This window comes from Anomaloglossus baeobatrachus, chromosome 4 (genome assembly GCF_048569485.1).
Source record: "Anomaloglossus baeobatrachus isolate aAnoBae1 chromosome 4, aAnoBae1.hap1, whole genome shotgun sequence".
In the NCBI taxonomy this organism is placed as follows: Eukaryota; Metazoa; Chordata; class Amphibia; order Anura; family Aromobatidae; genus Anomaloglossus; species Anomaloglossus baeobatrachus.
This window is the reverse complement of record NC_134356.1, coordinates 590,401,629-590,425,897: the sequence shown is the minus strand read 5'-3', so window position 1 is coordinate 590,425,897 and position 24,269 is coordinate 590,401,629. Positions and strand designations below refer to the sequence as shown.

The window sequence follows — 24,269 nt, the reverse complement described above, 5'->3', positions numbered from 1 at the left end:
GGTCTGGAGAGACTGGGTGCTATATTATACATGGAGGCCTGAGGAGGCTGGGTGCATTGTTATACATGGAGGCCTGGAGAAGCTGGCTGCTACATTATACATGGAGGCCTGAGGAGGCTGGCTGCATTATTATACATGGAGGCCTGGAGAGGCTGGCTGCATTATTATATATGGAGGTCTGGTGGGGCTGCATAATACAAAATGAAGGACACCTTATACATGGAATATAGGGGTGCCTTATGCATGGAGGAGTATGGGGCTGCATAATGCAATATGAAGTTTTATGGGGTTGCGTTATAATACATATAGGACTATGGGGGCTACATTATAATATATGGAGGACTATGGAGGCTACCTTATACATGGACTATGGGGGTGCATTATAAAACATTGGGGACTATGTGGTGCAGTATAATATATGGAGAACTATGGGGTGAATTATAATATATGGAGAACTATGAGAAATTCATTATAATAATTGGAGGGCTACTTTATACAAGGAGGACTATAGGGCTGCATTATAATATATGGAGGCCTATGTGGTGCAGTGTAATACATGGAGAACTATGGGGTGAAATATAATACATAGAGAACTATGAGAAATTCAAGATAATAATTGAAGGGCTACTTTATACATGGAGGATTATGGGGGTGCATTATAATATATGGAGGACTATGTGGTGCAGTATTATATATTGAATACTATGGGGTGAATTATAATGCATGGAGAACTATGGGAAATGCATTATAATACATGGAGGACTATGGGGTGCATTATAATATATGAAGGGTTATGTGGGACCCTTTATACTATTTGGAAGGCTATGTGGGTGCCATTATTATATTTGGAGAACCATATACAAGTGAGGACAAAGATACAAGCATGGGATGGGAACGTTTTGTGCTGAGGGAAAAGGGCTCTTTTCCCTCAGCACCCAGCTTTCCCATGCTCTGCTATACATCTTCTCTCAGCACCCAGCTTTCCCATGCTCTGCTATACATCTTCTCTCAGCACCCAGCTTTCCCATGCTCTGATATACATCATGTCTCAGCACCCAGCTTTCCCATGCTCTGATATAGGAAAGCTGGGTGCTGAGGGAAAGATGTATAGCAGAGCATGGGGAAGCAGTGTGCCGAGGACAAGATGGATATCAGAACATAGGAAAGCTGGGTGCTGATAGAGGGATTTCAGATCATGGGAAATCTGGGTGCTGTGGGTAAGAGCCAAGTGTCAGCGTGATTATCCTGTACCCAGAGTGTCAGTGTCATTATCCTGTACCCTAAATGTCGATGTACGTGGAGGGGGGCCCAGGTCTGAACGTTGCACTGGGGCCCATCAAACTCTAGTTACGCCCCTGCCACAATGTATACATACACTGTACACACATATACCCATACTGTATACATATAATGTACACACATACATCCACACTGTATACATACACTGTACACACACACCACATTGTATACATCCACACACACAAAAACTGTACACACACACAATATACATCCAAACTGTATACACACACACACTGTACACACCCACACTGCATGCATATACTGTATACACATGCACACACCCATACACACTGCATACATATACACCCATACTGTATACATATATAGCCCCACTGTTTACATACACTGTACACACACACTGTTTACACACACACACTGTATAAATACATACACACACACTGTATATATACATACACACACACACACACACACACACGCAGTGTACGCACACACACTGTATACACACACACACACACACTGTATACACACACACACACACTGTATACACACACACACTGTATATATACATACACACACACACGCAGTGTACGCACACACACTGTATACACACACACACACTGTGTATATATACATACACACATTGTATATATACATACACACTGTATACACACACTGTATATATACATACACACTATACACACACTGTATACACACACACACACACACACTGTATACACACACTGTATATATACATACACACTATATACACACACACTGTATACACACACACACACTGTATATATACATACACACACACTGTGTACGCACACACTGTATACACACTATACACACACTGTATACACACTATACACACACACTGTATATATACATATACACTATACACACACTGTACACACTGGAGTGAGCGGCAGGTGCAGTGACACTCTCCGTTCTCAGCAGTGGGGGTTACCGTGTCCCCTCCCCGTGCACTTTCTCTCTCCCCATGCGGAAGTGCCGTGTGTGCAGCACAGAGACAATGACCGGGGAGCGCACGGCGCCGTGCATGTGAGCAGCAGCTATGGCCGGCACCGACACATGGAGGGCCACACTGCGGACCTACTACTGCATCAAGTTCTCCCTGTCCTTCTACTCCACGCTGTTCTCGGTAGGTGCCGGTGTGGGGAGCGGCTGCAGATACAATGCCCATTCTCTGCCCATAGTATACAGTACGGGGTATGGCGGCGGCTGCAGCCAACCAGCGGCGGGTGTCATTGTGCCGTGTGGAGGTGTGGTCTGCGGCGGCACCGGAGCCGTGCATGGATATATACATATACTGTGTATAATGCAAATGACAGGACGGTGCCCAGCGCCGAGAGATGGACAATGAGATGGGGGATGTGCTGGAAGCGTCACTGCTGGAAATCCACATTGTGATAGAATGGGAGCCCGGACCAAGGGAGCAGTGTATCCTTGCCCCCCAGTGTCCCTCTGCCCCTCCCCAGTGTCCCCACTATCCCCCAGACCTTAGTGTCCCTCTGCCCCCCCAGTGTCCCTCTGCCTTCCCCCCACCAGTGTCCCCCCTGCCCCCCCAGTCTCCCCACTATCCCCCAGACCTTAGTGTCCCCACTATCCCCCAGACTTTAGTGTCCTTCTGCCCCCCCCCAGTGTTCCTCTGCCCCCCCCAGTGTCCCTCTGCCTTCCCCCCCCACCAGTGTCCCCCTGCTCCCCCCAGTGTCCCCACTATCCCCCAGACCTTAGTGTCCCTCTGCCCCCCCAGTGTCCCCACTATCCCCCAGACCTTAGTGTCCCTCTGCCCCTCCCCAGTGTCCCCACTATCCCCCAGACCTTAGTGTCCCTCTGTCCCCCTGCCTTCCCCCCACCAGTGTCCCCCTGCCCCCCCAGTGTCCCCACTATCCCCCAGACCTTAGTGTCCCCACTATCCCCCAGACTTTAGTGTCCCTCTGCCCCCCCAGTGTCCTTCTGCCCCCCCAGTGTCCCTCTGCCCCCCCAGTGTCCCTCTGCCTTCCCCCCCACCAGTGTCCCCCTGCCCCCCCAGTGTCCCCACTATCCCCCAGACCTTAGTGTCCCTCTGCCCCCCCCAGTGTCCCTCTGCCCCCCCCAGTGTCCCTCTGCCCCCCCCAGTGTCCCTCTGCTTTCCCCACACGTGTCCCAACTACCCTCCAGCTCTTAGTGTCCCCCTGTCCCCCAGTGTCCAGCTGCCCCTCAGTGCCCCGCAGTCTTCCCAGTTTCTCCCTGCCCCCCAGTGTCCCACTGCCCCCAGTATCCAGTATCCCCATTGTTAACGCAGTGCCCCACCGCCTCCCTAGTGTCCTCCAGTGCCTCCCTAGTGTCCCCCAGTACCTGCTGCCCCATCCTTTGCTTCCACCTGTGATCCGCTACCACCTTAGTGTTACCCCATTCCCTGTTGCCCCCAGCGTTGCTGTCCCAAGTGTCCCGCTGCCTTCCTTTCCTGTCCCAAGTGCCCCGCTGCCTCCCCAGAGCCCCCCTGCCCCCAGTGTCCCAATGTTGTGCTGCCCCCCTCGTGTTCGAGTTCTCTGGATTTCATGGACGGCACACAGATCCGTTATAATCCCGTGCATTTTTTTTTAATTTAATTAGTTGACACTTAGATTTTTTTTTTGCATCTGAAAAATGCAGATGCCAGAGCCTGATGGGGAAAATGGACACTGACAAAAAGTGGATGAAATCGGATCCACCATAGTACACTGGTTAAAGTTGGTCTTTCTTTTCTCGGTTTTTCTGTATGGAAAATAAATGACATCAGAATGAGACCTGGTGTGAGGACAGATGTCCGGATTACGTAGTCTCCTGCCGGGGGCCAGAGTCTTCCGTAGGGTCAGTCATTGGGGTCTATGTATGGAGCGTGAGACACGGACTTCTGAATTCCATGTGAATGAGCACATAGGCAAACATTGGGTCCCTGTGCTGTCCGTGGTATACACAATTGGGGCTACCTCACACTGACGTATAACTCGGGCCAGCTGATCTGTGATTTTTTTTTTTTTCATGGCGATTCATGATGAAAAAAACCCCAAAAATCGAAAAATCGTTGCATTCTGCAAGTGCCTCCGCAAATCGGATCACGTGCACCCATATAAGTCTATGGGAGCCTGTGAAACATCGGACTGCACTGATGAAAGCCGAGTCGGGCAATGGAGAAGATGGAGGAATGAATCTCTCCTCCTCCTCACCTGTGATCTTATTCTCACACGCGAGAGTATCGGATCACAGTAGGTCACGCTCGCAGCAGAGCCTGAGCCAAGGGCCATTAGCAGATCGCAGCCGATGCTGTCACATAAGAGAATAATCGGATGCTATACCCCAGTGTGACCCCGGCCTAATATTCAGTGTACACTTACACCGTGATTGTCAGCAAGATCACTTTTAGTGTTCGCTCACACTAGCTTATAAAAAATCTATCTGATATTTATCCAGGAAAGTGGGGCAAGTGAAATCTATTTGGTATTCCGTATGTCACGCCATTTTTTTTTTGCTTATCTGTATGCCATGCGTTTTTTCTCAGCAACTATTATTGTACATTTATTTACAAGACCATTTCCAGTGTCTTATACTACACAATGGTAAAATATCCATAAAAAGACGGATGCCACTAAGATGGTCCATGTTTCGTCCGTTTTTTTCTCGCACCCATAGACTTGTATTGACGAGTCTCGTTTGATTTCTGCGACCTCTCGCAGCATGCTGCGGTTTTTTTCTTAGGTCGAAAACAGCTAAGGAAAATAAAATTGCAGCTCAGCATTGCTACATTTAGTGATATTATTCTGAGTGCAATCTCTATATTTATATGCTCATGTGAGCGAACCCTAAAGCGGGCTTTACACGCTACGACATCGCTCAAGTGATCTCGTTGGGGGTCACGGAATTGGTGACGCACATCCGGTCGTTGTAGCGATGCCGTTGCGTGTGACACCTATGAGCGATTTTGCATCGTCGCAAAAACATGCAAAATTGCTCATCGGTGACATGGGGGTCCATTCTCAAATATCGTTACTGCAGCAGTAACGAAGTTGTTCCTCGTTCCTGCGGCAGCACACATCGCTCCGTGTGACACCGCAGGAACGAGGAAGCTCTCCTTGCCTGCGTCCCGGCCACAATGCGGAAGGAAGGAGGTGGACGGGATGTTTGTCCCGCTTATCTCCGCCCCTCCGCTTCTATTGGGCGGCGGTTCAGTGACGCTGCTGTAACGCTGAACGAACCGCCCCCTTAGAAAGGAGGCGGTTCGCCGGTCACAGCGACGTTGCAGGGAAGGTAAGTAGTGTGACGGGTCCGGGCGATGTTGTGCGACACGGGCAGAGATTTGCCCGTGTCGCACAACTGATGGGGGCAGGTACGCACAATGGCGATATCGCAGTGGTCCCTCACCACGTACTGGTGAGGGACCATTGCCAAAAATGAACGCTATAAACACTGAACACATGGATAGCAAATTTTTCTACAAGTTATGTTATACATTTTCTCATTTTTATATAAATTATTAGGGATGTTCTTTTGATTGTTTTGTTAGCGCTTTTTCTACCTTTTTTCAAAAAACAATGGAAAAAAGATGCAGTGTTTAATTACCTTACTTCAGCAGTGAAATGTTACTGCCAACATTTAACATTATCCCCTATGCACTGGATAGCTGATATCCTGTGACTCTATGATGGTCCGATCACTGAGAGCAAAATGTATCCCCAGACAGAGCTCTGAATACCCCTGTTGGAATTAGGCTGTTACCGTGCTTGTGCATCACCGCGCCGTTCATTCAGTGCCATAGAGAATAAATGGAGTGTAAGACCAACGCTCAACCCTGATGGCATTTGTGAGCCCCGTTCTCACAATCGATGCTCTTTAAAGTGCTGGAGAGGAAAAAAGCGCATAGGGTCTTACCCAAAGACAGAGTGAAAATAAATAAGGGAATATGCTCACCTTATTAAGTTGTGTATCACACAACTGGATATAAAGTGTGTAAACAGCTGCTGAAGAGTCCACATGCTAGAAAAGCCCAAAAGTCACTTAGGAACACTGTAAAATGGGGATCTACCACTGTGCTGCTGGAAATAGGACACACGTCTAGGAGAAGTATCATGCAAGGTGGTTTAATTCAACACGTTTCGAAGTGTACCCCACTTCTTCATCAGGAAATCCACCACAATGCCAGACAACGTTGTCTGTCATTCTGGTGGATTTCCTGATGAAGAAGTGGGGTACACTTCGAAACACGTTGAATTAAACCACCTTGCATGATACTTCTCCTAGATGTGTGTCGTATGTTCAATAACGCAGTGGTAGATCCACATTTTAGTGTTCCTAAGACCCCCGCTACCGACCCAGAAGTTATCACCGATCCAGTGCATAGGATTTCACTTTAACTACACCTGCTGTCAGTGCTATGCACCATATGGACAGTTTGATACCACAGACCTGTGCTGTGGGGGTCTTTATACACCAGCCATAGAATACTGAGGGTCCATACTGTATATCTTGTCCACTATTACAGAGGTATCTCCCCGTGAACCAACCTCTAAAGCAGAGGTCTCCAACCTTTCTGACTATGAGAGCCACATTCAGCTCTGAGAGAGGGTCACGAGCCACAACCAGCTGCTGCTCCCCCCAGTAATGACATCCAGAGCCCCCATTACCAGTATAATGACAGCCAAAGCTTTTCCACAGAAATCACACTGAGGCAGTATATCAAGTTCCAGGGGTTCCCACCTTATCCCCATTCAGATGTGCTCTTCTATGGGAGAGACTCACAAATGTCCCATCTGGAGACCCCCTCTTCATAGCTGTTTGCTACACTTGGTGCTTATGCAACAAGTTGGAAGACAGCTTTGGCGCGACAGCCGCGAGCCACATGTCACAGGTCCGTAAGCCACATGTTGCTTCTGAACAATTGGTTGGGAACCCCTGCTCTGAAGGAAATGGAGCAAATTGTGCCAAATGTATCAAAATGTCACGTGCCTTCATATCCCAGGCACCCAGCGTTTGACGTAGTTACACAAATATTTTATTTTAGCATTTTGCCTGCACTTCGCAACTATTTTCGATCCTAGGTACCTAAAGGGATGTGTACATAACCCACTGAGACCCTCAAGATGAAGATGCTTTTAGGAAGGTTCTTTTTTTTCCTGATCATCTTTTCCCACATTTTTGACTGCTGTTATTTTGTATATTTTTTTTATCATTTTTCCTGTATTTTTGTGGCGTTTTTTTTACTTGTGTTTTCTAGTCGTTTTTTTAACCACCCGGCATTATGCAAAAAAATAAAAAAAAGTCTTTTGAGCCTTTCTTTTGACTTCTATAATAACATATAATAGCAGAGCAGAAAACGCCTGAAATATGGTCAGCTGGATTTCAACCTCTTGGCATCTTTGCAAGTCTTCAATGGTGAAAAGATGCTCAAAAGCATGAAGAGCAAGTCGTTTCTCATTAAAATACATATGTCTCTTCTTCTAAGTAGTGCTTTTTCATGCAGGTTTCGGAGCAGAATCCGTCTGAAAAAGACATTGTTTGCTCATGCCCTTAAATACGCAGTTGCTTAGTAAGACCACGTGCACACGTTCAGTATTTGATGAGTTTTTTACCTCAGAATTTGTGGCCAAAACCAGGAGTGGGTGAAAAATACAGAAGTGGTGACGTGTTTCTATTATACTTTTTCTCTGATTGTTCCACTCCTGGTTTTAGCCACAAATACTGAAGTAAAATACTCACCAAATACTCAATGTGGGCACGTGGCCTGTGCCTTCCAGTGTGCGCAGGTAAATGACTTTGAAATAGGACTCTAGACCAGAAACAAGACACAATTTAGCAGGACTTCTACGGGGTCCATAATGTGTTCAGTAGGACACACTTTTGAAGCTGGTTTGAGGAGAGACCAATCTTCTTCACTAGAGAGTCTAATATGCCATCCATAGTTACCTTCCCTCCTCACACACCACTCCATAATGTGCTCACTAGTCCTGCCCTGATCTTGCTGTTTCCTTTCAGTCCCATGAAGTTACTTTCTCTTTCCTTTCGGTGTAGACATTTGTAGATATCACTTTCTTTCTTGTGGCTTCTGTGGACGGTCACGGTGCCTGACAGAAGTCTTCCTCCATCCCTATCTCCATTCTGCATGCTTTGTGTTTTTCTTGTCATTTGTTAGCAGTTCAGTCTTACAAGGAAAACATGATTTATGGTGTTGTGATATAACAAGGAAACATTCATCCCACATACGAGTCTGCTCTTGACTCATTAACTGGGAACCACAGATGATGTGGATTCCTGCCAGATATGTGCTGTACTCAGCTTCTGCTTAATAGACCGCAGACATGGCCGCACACAACCTCAGGTTCAACGTGTAGATGCTTTGTCATTGTTTGTGGTGTTTTTATTTTTCAGGATTGAAAACCTGTAATTTCTCAGGCTCCTCAGGTCCGTACATTGTGGATGTAATGGGGTCCGCCGGTAGCTGCTTGTGCTTGTCCACATGGCAGGTGCACTGTCTTATCTGTAAAGCTGTGGTCCAAGTGGATAATGTGGATTATCACTCCTGCACAAGTACATTGACTAGTGGTGCATTTATGGTATGTGTCGACAATCGGGACTCGCTGCGTCCTGGACGCAGCGGGTCCTGACCTGCGGGGCCGCGAGTCTCCTCCGCACGAGAACACAGGAGACCACAGCTGCTCATACCCAAAATCAGGGTTCAGTACGCTGCGGTCTCTTGCTTGTGTTCTCCCTATGGAGCACGCATGCGAATCCGCAGCAAACAAATGACATGCTGCAGTCTGGAAAGATGCACAGTTGGCACGGGAAAAAACAAGCACAGTGGCCACGGGATTTCTAGAAATCCCATCCACTGTGCTTGTACTTTACCAACGCAGTGTTTTGGATGCAGCTGAAGCATGCTGAGTCCAAAATGCTGCAAACACTAATCATGGGCACGCACCCTTAGGCTATGTGCGCACGTGTGCGCTCTGCACCGTACCGAAAATGTGCGCTTCAGAGCGCAGCTGAAAAGCTGCGTTCTGAAGCGCATGGTGCCGGCAGATTCGTGCGCTCTGCATGCTGCCTCTCCCTATAGACAGAATGCAGAACGCACGAAAGAAGTGACATGTCACTTCTTAGAACGCAGCGATTCGGCAAGCAGCCGAATCGCTGCGTTCTAACATGCCACGTGCGCACGGCTCCTGCACAATCTCCATAGACTGTGCAGGGGACGCAGGACGCATGCAGTTACGCTGCGGTGCAGAACGCAGCGTAACTGCATGTAATACGCACACGTGCGCACATAGCCTTAGACATGACGATTTTGGCTCATCAGTGCACCTTAAAGGGGTTGTGCAATAAAAACAAGTTACCAGTAAAAAATATATACAGTGTATCTATACCCTTATAAGTGTATATACAGCCCTGGGATCACCAATGTTGTCTATAACTTAGTGCCATTAAAAAAAAAAAAAAAAACTGAGTCACTGCACTTTTTTAAATCACACCTGTCCTTTCACACAGACTCTGTAGAAGAGTATAGTCTTGATTATGCCCCCACAAAAAAAAAGTTAAAACTGCGTTAGGTACACATGCCAGTCTAATATGTCCTGGAACAGTCCTAGTTCTCATGCTCTTCAATTGTCCACTCTTTCAGAGTGCATAATGATCTCGTGTAACATTTTGACAGCACTATAAGTACTGGAACTGCATAATTTCCTAGCATTCATTGCTTATGCCATTGTCCACTGGTTTCCCTGCCTCAAACTGAAAGCATGGAGGGCAGAAGCAGAGCGGCAAAGGCCTACCCCCATTTCTATAATCTGTTCTGGGGTCCCTGTTATTAAAGACGGATTACACTTGACAACAGGCCATATGATAGAAAGTTAGGCAGCAAGGAAGATACTTTATGGCCGGCCCCTTGAAATGATTTTTAGGGGAGTGTAATAACATAATGTGATAAATCTGCAAATTTATTTAAAAGTTATAAAATTAAATCAAATTGCCTGAAAGCCCAGAGACCACGTTATGCCTCCGCCACAAACCCAGAGACCATGTTATGCCTCCGCCACAAGCCCAGAGACCATGTCATGCCTCCGCCACAAGCCCAGAGACCATGTCATGCCTCCGCCACAAGCCCAGAGACCATGTCATGCCTCCGCCACAAGCCCAGAGACCATGTTATGCCTCCGCCACTAGCCCAGAGACCATGTCATGCCTCCGCCACAAGCCCAGAGACCATGTCATGCCTCCGCCACAAGCCTAGAGACCACGTTATGCCTTCGCCACAAGCCCAGAGACCACGTTATGCCTCCGCCACAAGCCCAGAGACCACGTTATGCCTCCGCCACAAGCCCAGAGACCATGTCATGCCTCCGCCACAAGCCCAGAGACCATGTTATGCCTCCGCCACAAGCCCAGAGACCATGTCATGCCTCCGCCACAAGCCCAGAGACCATGTCATGCCTCCGCCACAAGCCCAGAGACCATGTCATGCTTCCGCCACAAGCCCAGAGACCATGTCATGCCTCCGCCACAAGCCCAGAGACCATGTCATGCCTCCGCCACAAGCCCAGAGACCATGTCATGCCTCCGCCACAAGCCCAGAGACCATGTCATGCCTCCGCCACAAGCCCAGAGACCATGTCATGCCTCCGCCACAAGCCCAGAGACCATGTCATGCCTCCGCCACAAGCCCAGAGACCATGTCATGCCTCCGCCACAAGCCCAGAGACCATGTCATGCCTCCGCCACAAGCCCAGAGACCATGTCATGCCTCCGCCACAAGCCCAGAGACCATGTCATGCCTCCGCCACAAGCCCAGAGACCATGTCATGCCTCCGCCACAAGCCCAGAGACCATGTCATGCCTCCGCCACAAGCCCAGAGACCATGTCATGCCTCCGCCACAAGCCCAGAGACCATGTCATGCCTCCGCCACAAGCCCAGAGACCATGTCATGCCTCCGCCACAAGCCCAGAGACCATGTCATGCCTCCGCCACAAGCCCAGAGACCATGTCATGCCTCCGCCACAAGCCCAGAGACCATGTCATGCCTCCGCCACAAGCCCAGAGACCATGTCATGCCTCCGCCACAAGCCCAGAGACCATGTCATGCCTCCGCCACAAGCCCAGAGACCATGTCATGCCTCCGCCACAAGCCCAGAGACCATGTCATGCCTCCGCCACAAGCCCAGAGACCATGTCATGCCTCCGCCACAAGCCCAGAGACCATGTCATGCCTCCGCCACAAGCCCAGAGACCACGTCATGCCTCCGCCACAAGCCCAGAGACCACGTCATGCCTCCGCCACAAGCCCAGAGACCACGTCATGCCTCCGCCACAAGCCCAGAGACCACGTCATGCCTCCGCCACAAGCCCAGAGACCACGTCATGCCTCCGCCACAAGCCCAGAGACCACGTCATGCCTCCGCCACAAGCCCAGAGACCACGTCATGCCTCTGCCACAAGCCCAGAGACCACATTATGCCTCTGCCACAAGCCCAGAGACCACATTATGCCTCTGCCACAAGCCCACAGACCACATTATGCCTCTGCCACAAGCCCACAGACCACATTATGCCTCTGCCACAAGCCCACAGACCACATTATGCCTCTGCCACAAGCCCAGAGACCACATTATGCCTCTGCCACAAGCCCAGAGACCACATTATGCCTCTGCCACAAGCCCAGAGACCACATTATGCCTCTGCCACAAGCCCAGAGACCACATTATGCCTCTGCCACAAGCCCAGAGACCACATTATGCCTCTGCCACAAGCCCAGAGACCACATTATGCCTCTGCCACAAGCCCAGAGACCACATTATGCCTCTGCCACAAGCCCAGAGACCACATTATGCCTCTGCCACAAGCCCAGAGACCACATAATGCCTCTGCCACAAGCCCAGAGACCACATTATGCCTCTGCCACAAGCCCAGAGACCACATTATGCCTCTGCCACAAGCCCAGAGACCACATTATGCCTCTGCCACAAGCCCAGAGACCACATTATGCCTCTGCCACAAGCCCAGAGACCACATTATGCCTCTGCCACAAGCCCAGAGACCACATTATGCCTCTGCCACAAGCCCAGAGACCACATTATGCCTCTGCCACAAGCCCAGAGACCACATTATGCCTCTGCCACAAGCCCAGAGACCACATTATGCCTCTGCCACAAGCCCAGAGACCACATTATGCCTCTGCCACAAGCCCAGAGACCACATTATGCCTCTGCCACAAGCCCAGAGACCACATTATGCCTCTGCCACAAGCCCAGAGACCACATAATGCCTCTGCCACAAGCCCAGAGACCACATTATGCCTCTGCCACAAGCCCAGAGACCACATTATGCCTCTGCCACAAGCCCAGAGACCACATTATGCCTCTGCCACAAGCCCAGAGACCACATTATGCCTCTGCCACAAGCCCAGAGACCACATTATGCCTCTGCCACAAGCCCAGAGACCACATTATGTCTCTGCCACAAGCCCAGAGACCACATTATGCCTCTGCCACAAGCCCAGAGACCACATTATGCCTCTGCCACAAGCCCAGAGACCACATTATGCCTCTGCCACAAGCCCAGAGACCACATTATGCCTCTGCCACAAGCCCAGAGACCACATTATGCCTCTGCCACAAGCCCAGAGACCACATTATGCCTCTGCCACAAGCCCAGAGACCACATTATGCCTCTGCCACAAGCCCAGAGACCACATTATGCCTCTGCCACAAGCCCAGAGACCACATTATGCCTCTGCCACAAGCCCAGAGACCACGTTGTGCCACTCTGTTCTAGTTATCATAAGGGGCCATGGCAGTTTGGCCCCTACATATGGGACATCATATCCATAAATTGCCAATGATTTAATGACTTCCCTGTGAACTGCTCTAAATAGATCAGACAAGGAACTTCAGCCATGTTAACTCCCTACCGTCTTAAAGACTTTGTAAATGAAGATTGACTACAGTAGTCTTGGCTCGTCGTCTGTAATGCTCATAGTCAGATTTTGATGAGTCTCTCATATTAAATGAAATACTTATTTTTAGAGGCTTTCAGGTCCCGGTTATTACATTGGATGCTCGGTGTCGGCTAGGTCATGGATTCCCATAAATAAGAAGCTCACACAATCTTTGATAGTCTCTTGTCTGTTCTTGTCAGACAAGTCTCTGCAGGCTTCACTCTGAGAAACTGCTTACTGAGGAAAGAACTGAGCCGAGGGCCACAGATCTTGTGCTATTGAAGTGCTGACCTAACGGGGCCTGACTTCTACACGCTCTGTATTTGGGAGGATTTGCAATCTGTTTTACTGAAGACCAATTTCCATTCTGTGATGATTATTAATAGACCGGAGAGACGTCAAAGTATTTGTGAGAGCTAGAAATACAGTTATAATATAGCTGCTTTCTGTAGGATTCAGGATTTTTTTTTTGTGTTTTATTCCTATCAATCTGTTAGCGCAGGTTCACACAAGCATTTTTTATTTTATCCCGTCTGAAATGGATGTTTTCTTTTTTTCACAATCGCTGAATATACTGGATGGATCCGCTTTGCAGATATTAAGCCCATTAATGTCCAGGTGCGCTTAAAATGCATAAGTATTTCACCAGATCTTGCATCTGTATTTGCATAGATTGCTATTATTATGTATGGGGAATAAATTGATTGGTTTTTTCGCCCTAATAGAAGAAAAATAGCAGTGAATGAAAATACAGATGCAAAAACTGATCAAATACTGATGCATCCTGTTTCAGTAGACGTCTGTATTACGGATATATCAAGTGAACTCATGTGATAGAGGTCTTTGTGCAAGTTCACACTTTGCAAACTTTCTTGTTTCCTGTTAAAGGGAAACTGTCAGCAGGTTTTTGCTATGTAAGTTGAAACCAGCATGCTGTAGAGGTTGAAAAACAAAAATCAGCTATGCCTTTCTTATCAGGATCCATGCTCTTGTTTACTTAAGCTAAAGGCTTTATCACTTGATGATTATCATTGCTATGTCTAGCTGGCATGTGCAGGGCAGGCTGACATGCCCCTTTCAGTGATTAACACCTCAATGTCAATGTACAATCTTTATAGAGAGCCTGGTGTCACACACAGCGATCTGTGCTTCACAGTGGGACAGCAACAACTAAAAAATGGCCCAGGACATTCAGCAACAACCAACGACCTCACAGCAGGGGCCAGGTTGTTGCTGGATGTCACACACAGCAACATCGCTAGCAACGTCACAAAAGTTGTTCGTTAGCAGCGATGTTGCTAGCGATGTTGCTTAGTGTGACGGGGCCTTTACTCTTGGTTTATAGTTTAGGGTGTAGTTAAGGTCACTCAAGATCAGCCGTCAACAAGTGGGGGTACCATTATGTGATCTTAGGGTTCCGCTGTCAGGCAGGAACAAATAATGGTCAGGTCTAAGGCAAGTACTAGCCTGTTTTGGGACCTGTGGATTTCTGGTTTTATATCTCCTATGGTTTCTGCATCCACATGAGTGTTAGGGTTCAATCGTAACACCCACTTATGAGCAAACTTCTTCCTCTCACACTGCCTCCTGTCTTCCATTCTGAAAACAGCGCAAATCCATCTTGCTCAGGCAAGTCGAACTCCAGCCTCACTGTGTTATCATACTCCTTGGAGGAGAGCGGAGCAGAGAGAGGAGCAGTGAGAGGAAACAGGCAGAGGGAGAAATGCAAACAAGTCCTTACAGAGCAGATTCACATCCAGGCAATTGAGCGCTGTTATGTGACTTCCTCCATGCTGATGCAGCTTGTCTCTGTGTGCTAAGATGTGAATGAAGATCAGATATGTTTGTGCTATGATGTGTATGGCAGAGATCACAACAGCTTGTTTCCACCCACCAGCTCCGAGTGGATTGCGAAAAACTTTAAGGCCACATGCACACATTCAGTATTTGGTCAGTATGTTACCTCAGTATTTGTAGCCAAAACCAGGAGTGGGTGATAAATGCAGATATGTTGATACTTTCCCTCTAATTGTCAAACTCCTGGTTTTGGCCACAAATCCTGAGGTAAAAACCTGACCAAAATATTGATCAAGTACTGAACATGGGAGTGACAGTCATATAGTGAGAAGACATATGTTATTCGTCCTGTACACTCAGGACAGCTTATTCTGCAAAGTTACTTGAAAGTACGGTTACGCTTCAAGACTGTGCTGTGCCCCCCATGGGCATCCGTGCCGGAAAAGGTGGGATTGTATTAATATTTGTACTCCATAAAACACAATAAACATAGGATATAACTGTAGTACAAAAAATGAATGGGCTGCAAATCCGAAACTAGTACATCGATCTAATGCGGCTAAATTTACAAAACCAAACATGAGGTTCTTAGGCTATGTGCCCACGGGAGCTCGCACCTGCGGATATATCCGCAGGTACGGCCGCAGGTTTCTCGCAGCTGTTCGCTGGAAACCGCAGCTATTTAATAGCTGAGGTAGTACAGCGAAATAGCTGCGGTAAACCTGCGGACATTCCTGCGGTAAATAGCTGCGGTAAACCTGCGGACATTCCTCCGGTAAACCTTTGGAAGTCCCGGCCCTATCTCCATAGTGGAGGGCCGCGGTTTCCGCAGGTAATTCCGCAGAAAGAATTGACATGCAATTACGTGCGGCTGCGGGACATCCTCAGCATGTTCCGCAGCCGCACGTATCCGCAGCATGGACACAGCACTCCCCATGTCCCATAGGATAACATGGGGAATGTCTGTACATGCTGAAACCTGCGGATTTATCTTGAAAATCCTGAAAATCCGCTGATTTTCCGCAGATAAATCCGCAGGTTTTCTTCCGTGGGCACATAGCTTTAGTGTCCGGCTTTGCAAAATGTTTGCTTAACTGCAATAGATCAGTACAGTGATCCCTCACCTATCCCGGGAAAAATTTGGGAGGTAAAAGAGGGCTGCGTCTTATAAGCCTCATTTACCTTACCCGGGGGTGGTGGAGATTGATGACTGGAGATAGGGACAATTCTGCGGACTATAGACTGTGCATGCGCTGTGGGCGGTGAGGCAGGGGCCATCCTGAAAATGTCGGCGGTGCGAGCTTCAAATAATGGCACCCAGAGTCAGCGCGTGAGCAGACGGAGTTCTCGGCTCAAGATCTGAGCTGCCCATTGGTTTCCCTGTGGAGCCCAGGTGTAGCGATGCATTACCTTCAGGGACTTCACGTGTAGGGACAGTCTGGTCACAGGTAGGTTATCTTCTTTAGGAGTTTCGTGACGCCACTCTCGGTATTGCGGTCAGGGGACCGCCATTGCAGGTTAGGGAACGCCTGGGGCTGTTGGTAGAGGCAGTTAGATGGTGTGGCCCCCCCCGAGAGTGGGGCTGGCCCCAGGGCCCGGTTTGAGGCTGTAGAACCACAGGTCGCAGAATGACTCACACGCACAAAGAGGATGTCTTTCAGGGGTTTTACTCACATCAGGTGGCAGGGTGAGTAACCCGGGCGTAGCTGTGGTAGGCCAGGAAGAACCAGGTAGCCCTTTGGCTGAAATAGGGGTGACTTCTGACTTGCCTTCCTAGCTTTTGTGTTTTTGAGGTGACCCCGACTTGAAGTCTTGCTGGGATCACCCAGGGAAGTCGCCGCCGCCGTTCTCCCCTCTCTCGGCCTGTTTGTTTGCAGTGTGGACCATTTGATTCTAGCTGCTGCTTTCTGTCGCCTATGGGCCCCCACGTTGCTGCATGACTCCGGACTCTGTGGTGTGATGGTGAGGGTCTGAAGTGCCCCCACCGGCAGGTTGAGCAGGCCAACTGAATGGTTCCCTGCTCTGGGAACCTGTAACTCGTACGGGCAGGGTCTCCTGGCAGTCCCCGTACTCGGCCACCTCTCTGCTCTCGGCCTCAGGTGGTTTTCGGGCGGCACTACCAGGTAGCCCTTTCTCCCCCGTCAGAAGCCACAAACTGGTGCAGTATCTGGAAGGGCTCTGCTCCACTTTTCTCTGCCCTCACCAGATGCGACTTCTCTCCTCCACTTCCTCTCACTAACTCTCTGGCTGCCTCTGCACACTCCCTGTTCCCAGTGACACCACCCACCACTGGCTGGGAGGCGAGGGCCACGCCCCCTCCCTGAGTCTGCTCAGGGGTCCCCTCTAGCAGTGTGTGTGCCCCTGGTTACTGAGTGTTCCATGTGTCCACACCCTATTCAGCCTCTGGGAATACCTGTGTTGTACTGCCCCCAGCATGGGTGCAGTACTCAGTGGTGCCTGACCAGGTCAGGGGCGCCACATCCCAGCAGCGAACTTAAGGAAAATGGCGCCTGGAGGTGGCACGTGATCAGATGACATCTCGGTTCGTCATTGAGCTGATAGCTCAATCTGCGTACGTGTCGGCACCATATCTTTGAAGCTCGCAACGCTGATAGTTTCTGGATGTTCCTGCCAATGCCCACAGCGAGCATCTGGGACACCCACCGCACCGCCCGCAGCGTCACCTTACTCCACTACCTGCCCTGCCTCCTGTGACCCCGCTCCACCACCGCTGCCCGCGATACAGTCAAGCTGCAATAAGTGAACCGCGATATGGGAGATGACTGTTTATGAGTTTTCGATGGCATGAGGCAAGTGGCTACACATTTCTCCTGTAGTGACCAGAGTGGCCAACTTGACTTTTTATTTTTTCTGGACAGCTTATCAAAAAATCACAGACAGATAATATTTTTGATGGACACATTGGAAAACTTTAATAAATCATTATGATTATAAGTGATCCATGTCTACAGTCCATAATTCTGATATGAAGACATTGGTAGTGGCCCCTGCTGGGGAGATGTAGTATTACATACTGCTTGTTTTGTAAAGAGGCAAGTCCAGAGTAGGTGACTCTTAAATGTCCTAAGGCTTTGTTCTCACTGAACTTTTTGAGACTGAAGCCTTTCAGGATCTGCTCTTTTTTTGGATGTTTTTCTTTCTCTGAAATGTTAACTCCTCACCATTGAACAGCCAGATTGGCGTGTCAGTCTCCACAAAAAGAAATGTTTTCCCCTTAGACCTCACTATAGCTTCTCATACAGCCAGATCAGATCTCATACTTTGCATTGACGAGGGACAATCATCCCGAATCACAGTGTCTGCAAATTGAGGTTCTGATCTGGCATAAATCCTAGGTCATATGAAAAGGCTCATTAAAGGGCCACTTTTGACTTTTAGGATTCCTACTTCCAATAGGTGGCGCTAGAATTCGTCTCCTTCCTCCCTGAAGAGACAATTTGAATACTTTCCTATAGTGTTTTAGGAGAGGGTTTTTTTACAGCCTTTTGATTTGTCAGTCTTTGCTTTTCAGCATATTAGGATTGCCTCCAAAGAAGTGACATGGTATTTTTTTCCCCATTAATTTTTTTTAAAGGAAACAAAAAAACCCCAAAACATGCTCATATGAACAGCAAAGTGGATTTCCTATAGACAGAACTTTCTGTGATGGGGATTTAAAAAAAAAATAAAAAATAAAAAAAAAGACAACTAAAAAGCCTCTCTGTGCACAATTTCTTATAGCGCTGTTTCTCTATATGGTTACTGGCTAGGACTTTTTCAGCCTCTGAATCTTGAGTGTTCACCTGAGAATGCTCCTCTCACCTGCCGTCTCCAGACTGACTGCTCTATAATGGGCTGGTAGTGTGATGGTAATTGCATATGACAAGTTTTCCATGGTTAATGGTATCATCCTCGGAGCTATGAGTGGCATCTTCTCCTCCCCACACCAGATGCTGCCTGGTTGATAAGTCACAGGATCGTTAGCAGCAGCTTTATACCAATCAGTTTTCAATGCAGCTTTTATATTCACGCTGCTGGCATTCCTGGCATCATATATAATTTTTTATTTTTTTTTTAACAGCAGCTTTTTTACTCCTAGATTTTCCATCAAATGAAGCACCAGAGATTTGCAAACTGTTGGCCAGTAAGGTAGATAACAGCTTAGCATAAATGGGAAATGTTTGGGAAAAAAAAGGAAATACAATAATTTTCTTCTTCTTCTCCCTCTTCTTCTTTTTCCTTGTCTTCTTTTTCCTCTTCTGCTTCCTCCTTTTCCTCTTTTTCTTCTTCCTTCGCCTCTTCTTTTTTCCTCTTCTTTTTCCTCTTCCTCTTCTTCATCTTCCTTGTCTTCTGCTTCATCCTCATCCTCTTCTTCCTCCTCTTTCTCCTCTTGTTCCTCTTCCTCTTCTTCCTCATTTTTCTTCACTTCTTCCTTCTCTTCCTCTTCTTCCTCCTCTTTTTCTCCCTCCTCTTTCTCTTCTTCTTCTTCTTCTCTCTCCTCTCTCTTTTTCCTCCTGTTCCTCTTCTTATTTTCTCCTCCTTTTCTTCATTCTCTTGTTCTTCCTCCTCTTCCTCTTCTTCTCCCTCCTCTTTCTCTTCTTCCTCTTCTCCTCCCTCCTGTTCTTCTTCTTCCTCTTCCTCTTTTTTCTTCACTTCTTCCTTCTCTTCCTCTTCTTCTCCCTCCTCTGTCTCTTCTTCCTCTTGTTCCTCTTCTTATTTTCTCCTCCTTTTCTTTCTTCTCTTGTTCTTCCTCCTCTTCCTCTTCTTCCTCCTCTTCCTCTTCTTCCTCCTCTTCCTCTTTTTTCTTCACTTCTTTCTTCTCTTCCTCTTCTTCTCTCTCCTCTGTCTCTTCTTCCTCCTGTTCCTCTTCTTATTTTCTCCTCCTTTTCTTCCTTCTTTTGTTCTTCCTCCTCTTCTTCTTCTTCATCCTCTTCTTCCTCTTCTTCTCCCTCCTCTTTCTCTTCTTCCTCTTCTCCTCCCTCCTGTTCTTCTTCTTTCTTCTCTTTTTCCTTTTCTTACTCTGCTGACAGATTCCCTGTAATGATCCACTATTATTTGGTAAACGTTCTGCATTTCTTTCCATAACGTACATCATGCTCATACATTAAAAACACTCTATTTGTGTTATTAAATTGCACTCTTTAGTACCGTAAATGAATCCCATGCATTAGCAAGTTTACCACCATCAATAAAGAAGGACTTGTATTCTAGTGCTTGAGTGTGCACCAGGGATGGAACATTATCCACTAGGCCACGAAGCACCATGTGTTAAACCAACCTAGGAGTGATTATTTACCTGCTGAAGTGAACAATTTTCTATTGGACCATCAAGGATTGGTGACCAGCCTAATTTGTTAGTGTTCAGTACACATTCATTAAGTGGACTGTGGGCTACCAGGAATGGGTTTCTTCGTCATTACCATAGTGTGATACAAGGATGAAGCATAGGTCAGCTATTCACCTAGCTCTAGAACTGCTGGGTCAACCGCCGTGTGGCGTCTGTTGCCACAATGGCGGTGAGCAAAAGGGTAACAATGTTTTGAGCTTTTGAATTTCAGGCTCCATATCTCACCATCCAGTACAGCTCTGAGCGTGCGAATACCTTCATTTTATAGACAATCATCTTGGCTATCTCATACATAAATCTGACTTGAAACTGTTTAGCATATGATTAGTTATGCAGATTCTGGTCATGTCACTGCATTGTTACTGTTTTGCTCCTGGTGATGGAGAAATCTTTTTCTTCCTATATATACTACAAATTACATCCTGTTCTCACATTCCCTAATAGCTTAGTGTGTTATTAGGGTGATTCCCAAGTGAAAGGTCATTGGTTCGAATAGAAAAGTAGCCATTAAGATTTCACAAGAAAAGAGAAACCTCATCATCCAGCTCATCAACAGGGATCTCTCGGCCAAGATAATTGCCAAATTGCTTCATGTGAGAATCCTACAAAACTAGTTACTTCGTAGACTCGAGTACTATGGGTATGAAAAGGACAACGTAGTCACCCAAAGCACATGTCGAGATTGGTGAAGAAATGGTTCACTGACAATGAAGTAGAGGTGCTGGATTGGCCTCACAGTCCTCACATCTCAACCCGATCGAATACTTGTGGGTAAAAATTTAGAAAATACCCAAGTGAGTCCTCCAGTATGCACCAACTTAGATTTTGAGAAGCAAAACTGTAACAATGCAGTGACATGACATGAATCTGCATAACTAATCATATGCTTAAGGCGCTGTGCGCACGCTGCTTATTTTACCGCAGAATTGACGCAGATTTTGCTGAAGGAATGCTGCATAAAATGTTTATAACATTTCTGCAGTCCTTCTCCAGCAAAACCTATGGGGATAAAAAAAATGCTGTGCACACACTGCGTTTTTTTGTCCCTGTGGGTTTTGCTGCGGAATTTCTGCTGCAGAATTAATGTGCATGTCACTTTTTTCCCGCAGGTCCCTGCGTTTTGGAGGGTTGGCAGATCAATCACCCGCTGACTCTGGGTCAGCGGAGGATTCATCCCCGGTATCTGGCCAGATGCTGCTCCCCATGTAAAGTTTATGGGGAACACAAGCTGGTGCCAAGGGGTAGGAGCAAGCGCTTCATACTCACCGATCACCGGGCAGCTGTCACACTGCTACCGCGGCAACTCTTTCATCTTCCAGAGCCGGCCGCTCATTACATCACATAACATATTCACGCCTTCCCTACTCACCGGTGACTGTGATTGGTTGCAGTAAGACCCACCCCCACGCTGAGTGACAGCTGTCTGACTGCAACCAATCACAGCTGTTGGTGGGCGGGTTTATAGCGTACAGTAAAATAAATAATTAAATAATTTAAAAACAAAACGGCGTGCGCTCCCCCCAATTTTGATAACCAGCCAGGATAAAGCCTCATAACTGGGGGCTGGTATTCTCAGGCTGGGGAGACCCCCCAGCCTAAAAATATCAGTCAGCAGCCGCCTAGTATTGCCGCATTCATTAGATGTGACAGTCCCGGGACTTTTCTCGACTCTTACCATTGCCCTGATGCGGTGGCAATCGGGGTAATAAGGAGTTAATGGCAGCAGCCCATAGCTGCCACTAAGTCCTAGTTTAGTGATGGCAGGCGTCTATGAGACACCCCCCCATCACTAAACTGCAAGTGAAAGTAAATAAACACAAACACCCCAAAAATCCTTTATTTGGAAATAAGAGACAAAAAGCCCCCTCTTTCACCACTTTATTAACCCCACCAATTACAGACCTCCAGGTCCGACGTAATCCACACGAGGTCCCACGACGCTTCCAGCTCTGCTACACCTGACACTCACAGCGAGTGCCATAGACCACGACTGCTCACTGTGAGGGTCAGGCCGCAAGTGAAGTGAGCCGTGCGGGATGAGCGGTGACCTCACTCATGTGCTTTGCGGTGACAGGTGGAGGACTCCAGGTGGAGGACTCAGCTGTCACTGCGTAACTAATAGGCTGCTTACCAGATACTGTGTATTTGCATGTGTGAACAGTGACCTATGCAAGCCACAAGTGTGTAATTTTACCATCTCCCTTTGCACCTGTGATGTCTCCATTTAATGGAGGTCTTGCTGCATCCTGGCAGTGCATTAGTCTTTTTGGCCTGGGCAGTTTCCATCTTCTGCCATTAGTCTGTGAGTTTTTGCACTGCACATCAGCTGACTGAAGTCACCGCTCATCTTATACTCCCCTTCTCCAGCGAGGCTGCCTCCGGACGCTGGTCTCCTGCTTCCAGGCCAGCTCATACATATGCAGTTATGCACTGCACAACCGACCCGTAAGTAGCACAGCGCCGGAGACAGCTGCACGGGACACAGCATCGCGGGAGACTTCAGCACCACGGACAACAGGAGCGGGCACAGGTGAGCATCTCCCTGTGCTATCAAAGTAACGCAGGGACATACCGCAGCAAACCGCGGTAAAACTGCATGCGGATATTGGGTGTGGTTTGCTGCGGTTTTTTTTACTGCAGGTGCAGTAATCTTTCAGAGGGTCCAGAATTTTCTTAAAGGGAACCTGTCATCAGAAATTTCGCCCAAAAGCTAAAAGATTCCCCCTCTGCAGCTCCTGGGCTGCATTCTAGGAAGATCCCTGTTATTATTGTGCCCCATGTGAGACCAAAATAAAGCCTTTATAAAGTTCTACCTTTTTGTATGCAGCTTCTGTAAATTCGTCCCGGGGGCGGGCTCTCTGCCGTCCGTTATTCTGCCTCCTGGTCCTGTATGCCGCCCCCATCGCTCCTTTCCATATCTGATGCACCGCCCACTGCTCCAGCCATCCCCGTGCATGCCCAGTGCCAGTCTCACAGGACTGAGCACTGTGACTGCTGGTGATGTGTGCGCAGGCAAGTGATTATGGACGGGGCTGTGACTGTTATCAGCAAGTACCCGGCCATAATCTCGTGAGCGCGCAAACCTCTCCAGCGTCACACTGAGCTCAGTGTAGATGCTAGACTGTATGGGCTGCTTCCAGGGATGACGTCCCTTTGTCATGTGATAGTATTTCGAACACGCCCCTATCACATGACAAAGGGACGTCATCCCTGGAAGCAGCCCATACAGTCTAGCATCTACACTGAGCTCAGTGTGACGCTGGAGAGGTTTGCGCGCTCACGAGATTATGGCCGGGTACTTGCTGATAACAGTCACAGCCCCGTCCATAATCACTTGCCTGCGCACACGTCACCAGCGGTCACACTGCTCAGTCCTGTGAGACTGGCACTGGGCATGCACGGGGATGGCTGGAGCAGTGGGCGGTGCATCAGATATGGAAAGGAGCGATGGGGGCGGCATACAGGACCAGGAGGCAGAATAACGGACGGCAGAGAGCCCGCCCCCGGGACGAATTTACAGAAGCTGCATACAAAAAGGTAGAACTTTATAAAGGCTTTATTTTGGTCTCACATGGGGCACAATAATAACAGGGACCTTCCTAGAATGCAGCCCAGGAGCTGCAGAGGGGGAATCTTTTAGCTTTTGGGCGAAATTTCTGATGACAGGTTCCCTTTAAGAAAATTCCATTTTCTAGTGTGCACAGGCCCTAATAGTTGCAAGTCAAGATGATTGTGTGTAAAATGAAGGTCATGTCACCCCCAAAGCTGTAGTGTATGGTGAGATATGGAGCCTGAAAGTCAAAAACTGAAAACATCGTTACCCACTTGCTCATTAGTGTATTTGTTATCAAATAGATTTTTAGAGTCTTCAGTGTTGATAGGCAATCATTCACATAGGCCTTACA

At 48.0% G+C, this 24,269-nt stretch overlaps 1 protein-coding gene across 3 annotated transcripts in view; it reads left to right on the top strand.

The window, feature by feature from the left end:
- The first annotated feature begins 2,268 nt into the window (after nt 1–2,268).
- Nucleotides 2,269–24,269, top strand: part of LOC142304100 (tetraspanin-15-like) — a 262,757-nt gene continuing 240,756 nt past the window's right edge. For all 3 annotated transcript variants that reach the window (XM_075346136.1, XM_075346135.1, XM_075346134.1), the window contains exon 1: nt 2,269–2,425. In XM_075346136.1, coding sequence (XP_075202251.1) covers nt 2,339–2,425 — 87 coding nt within the window. In that variant the 5' untranslated portion in view covers nt 2,269–2,338. The remainder of the gene's footprint in view (nt 2,426–24,269) is intronic.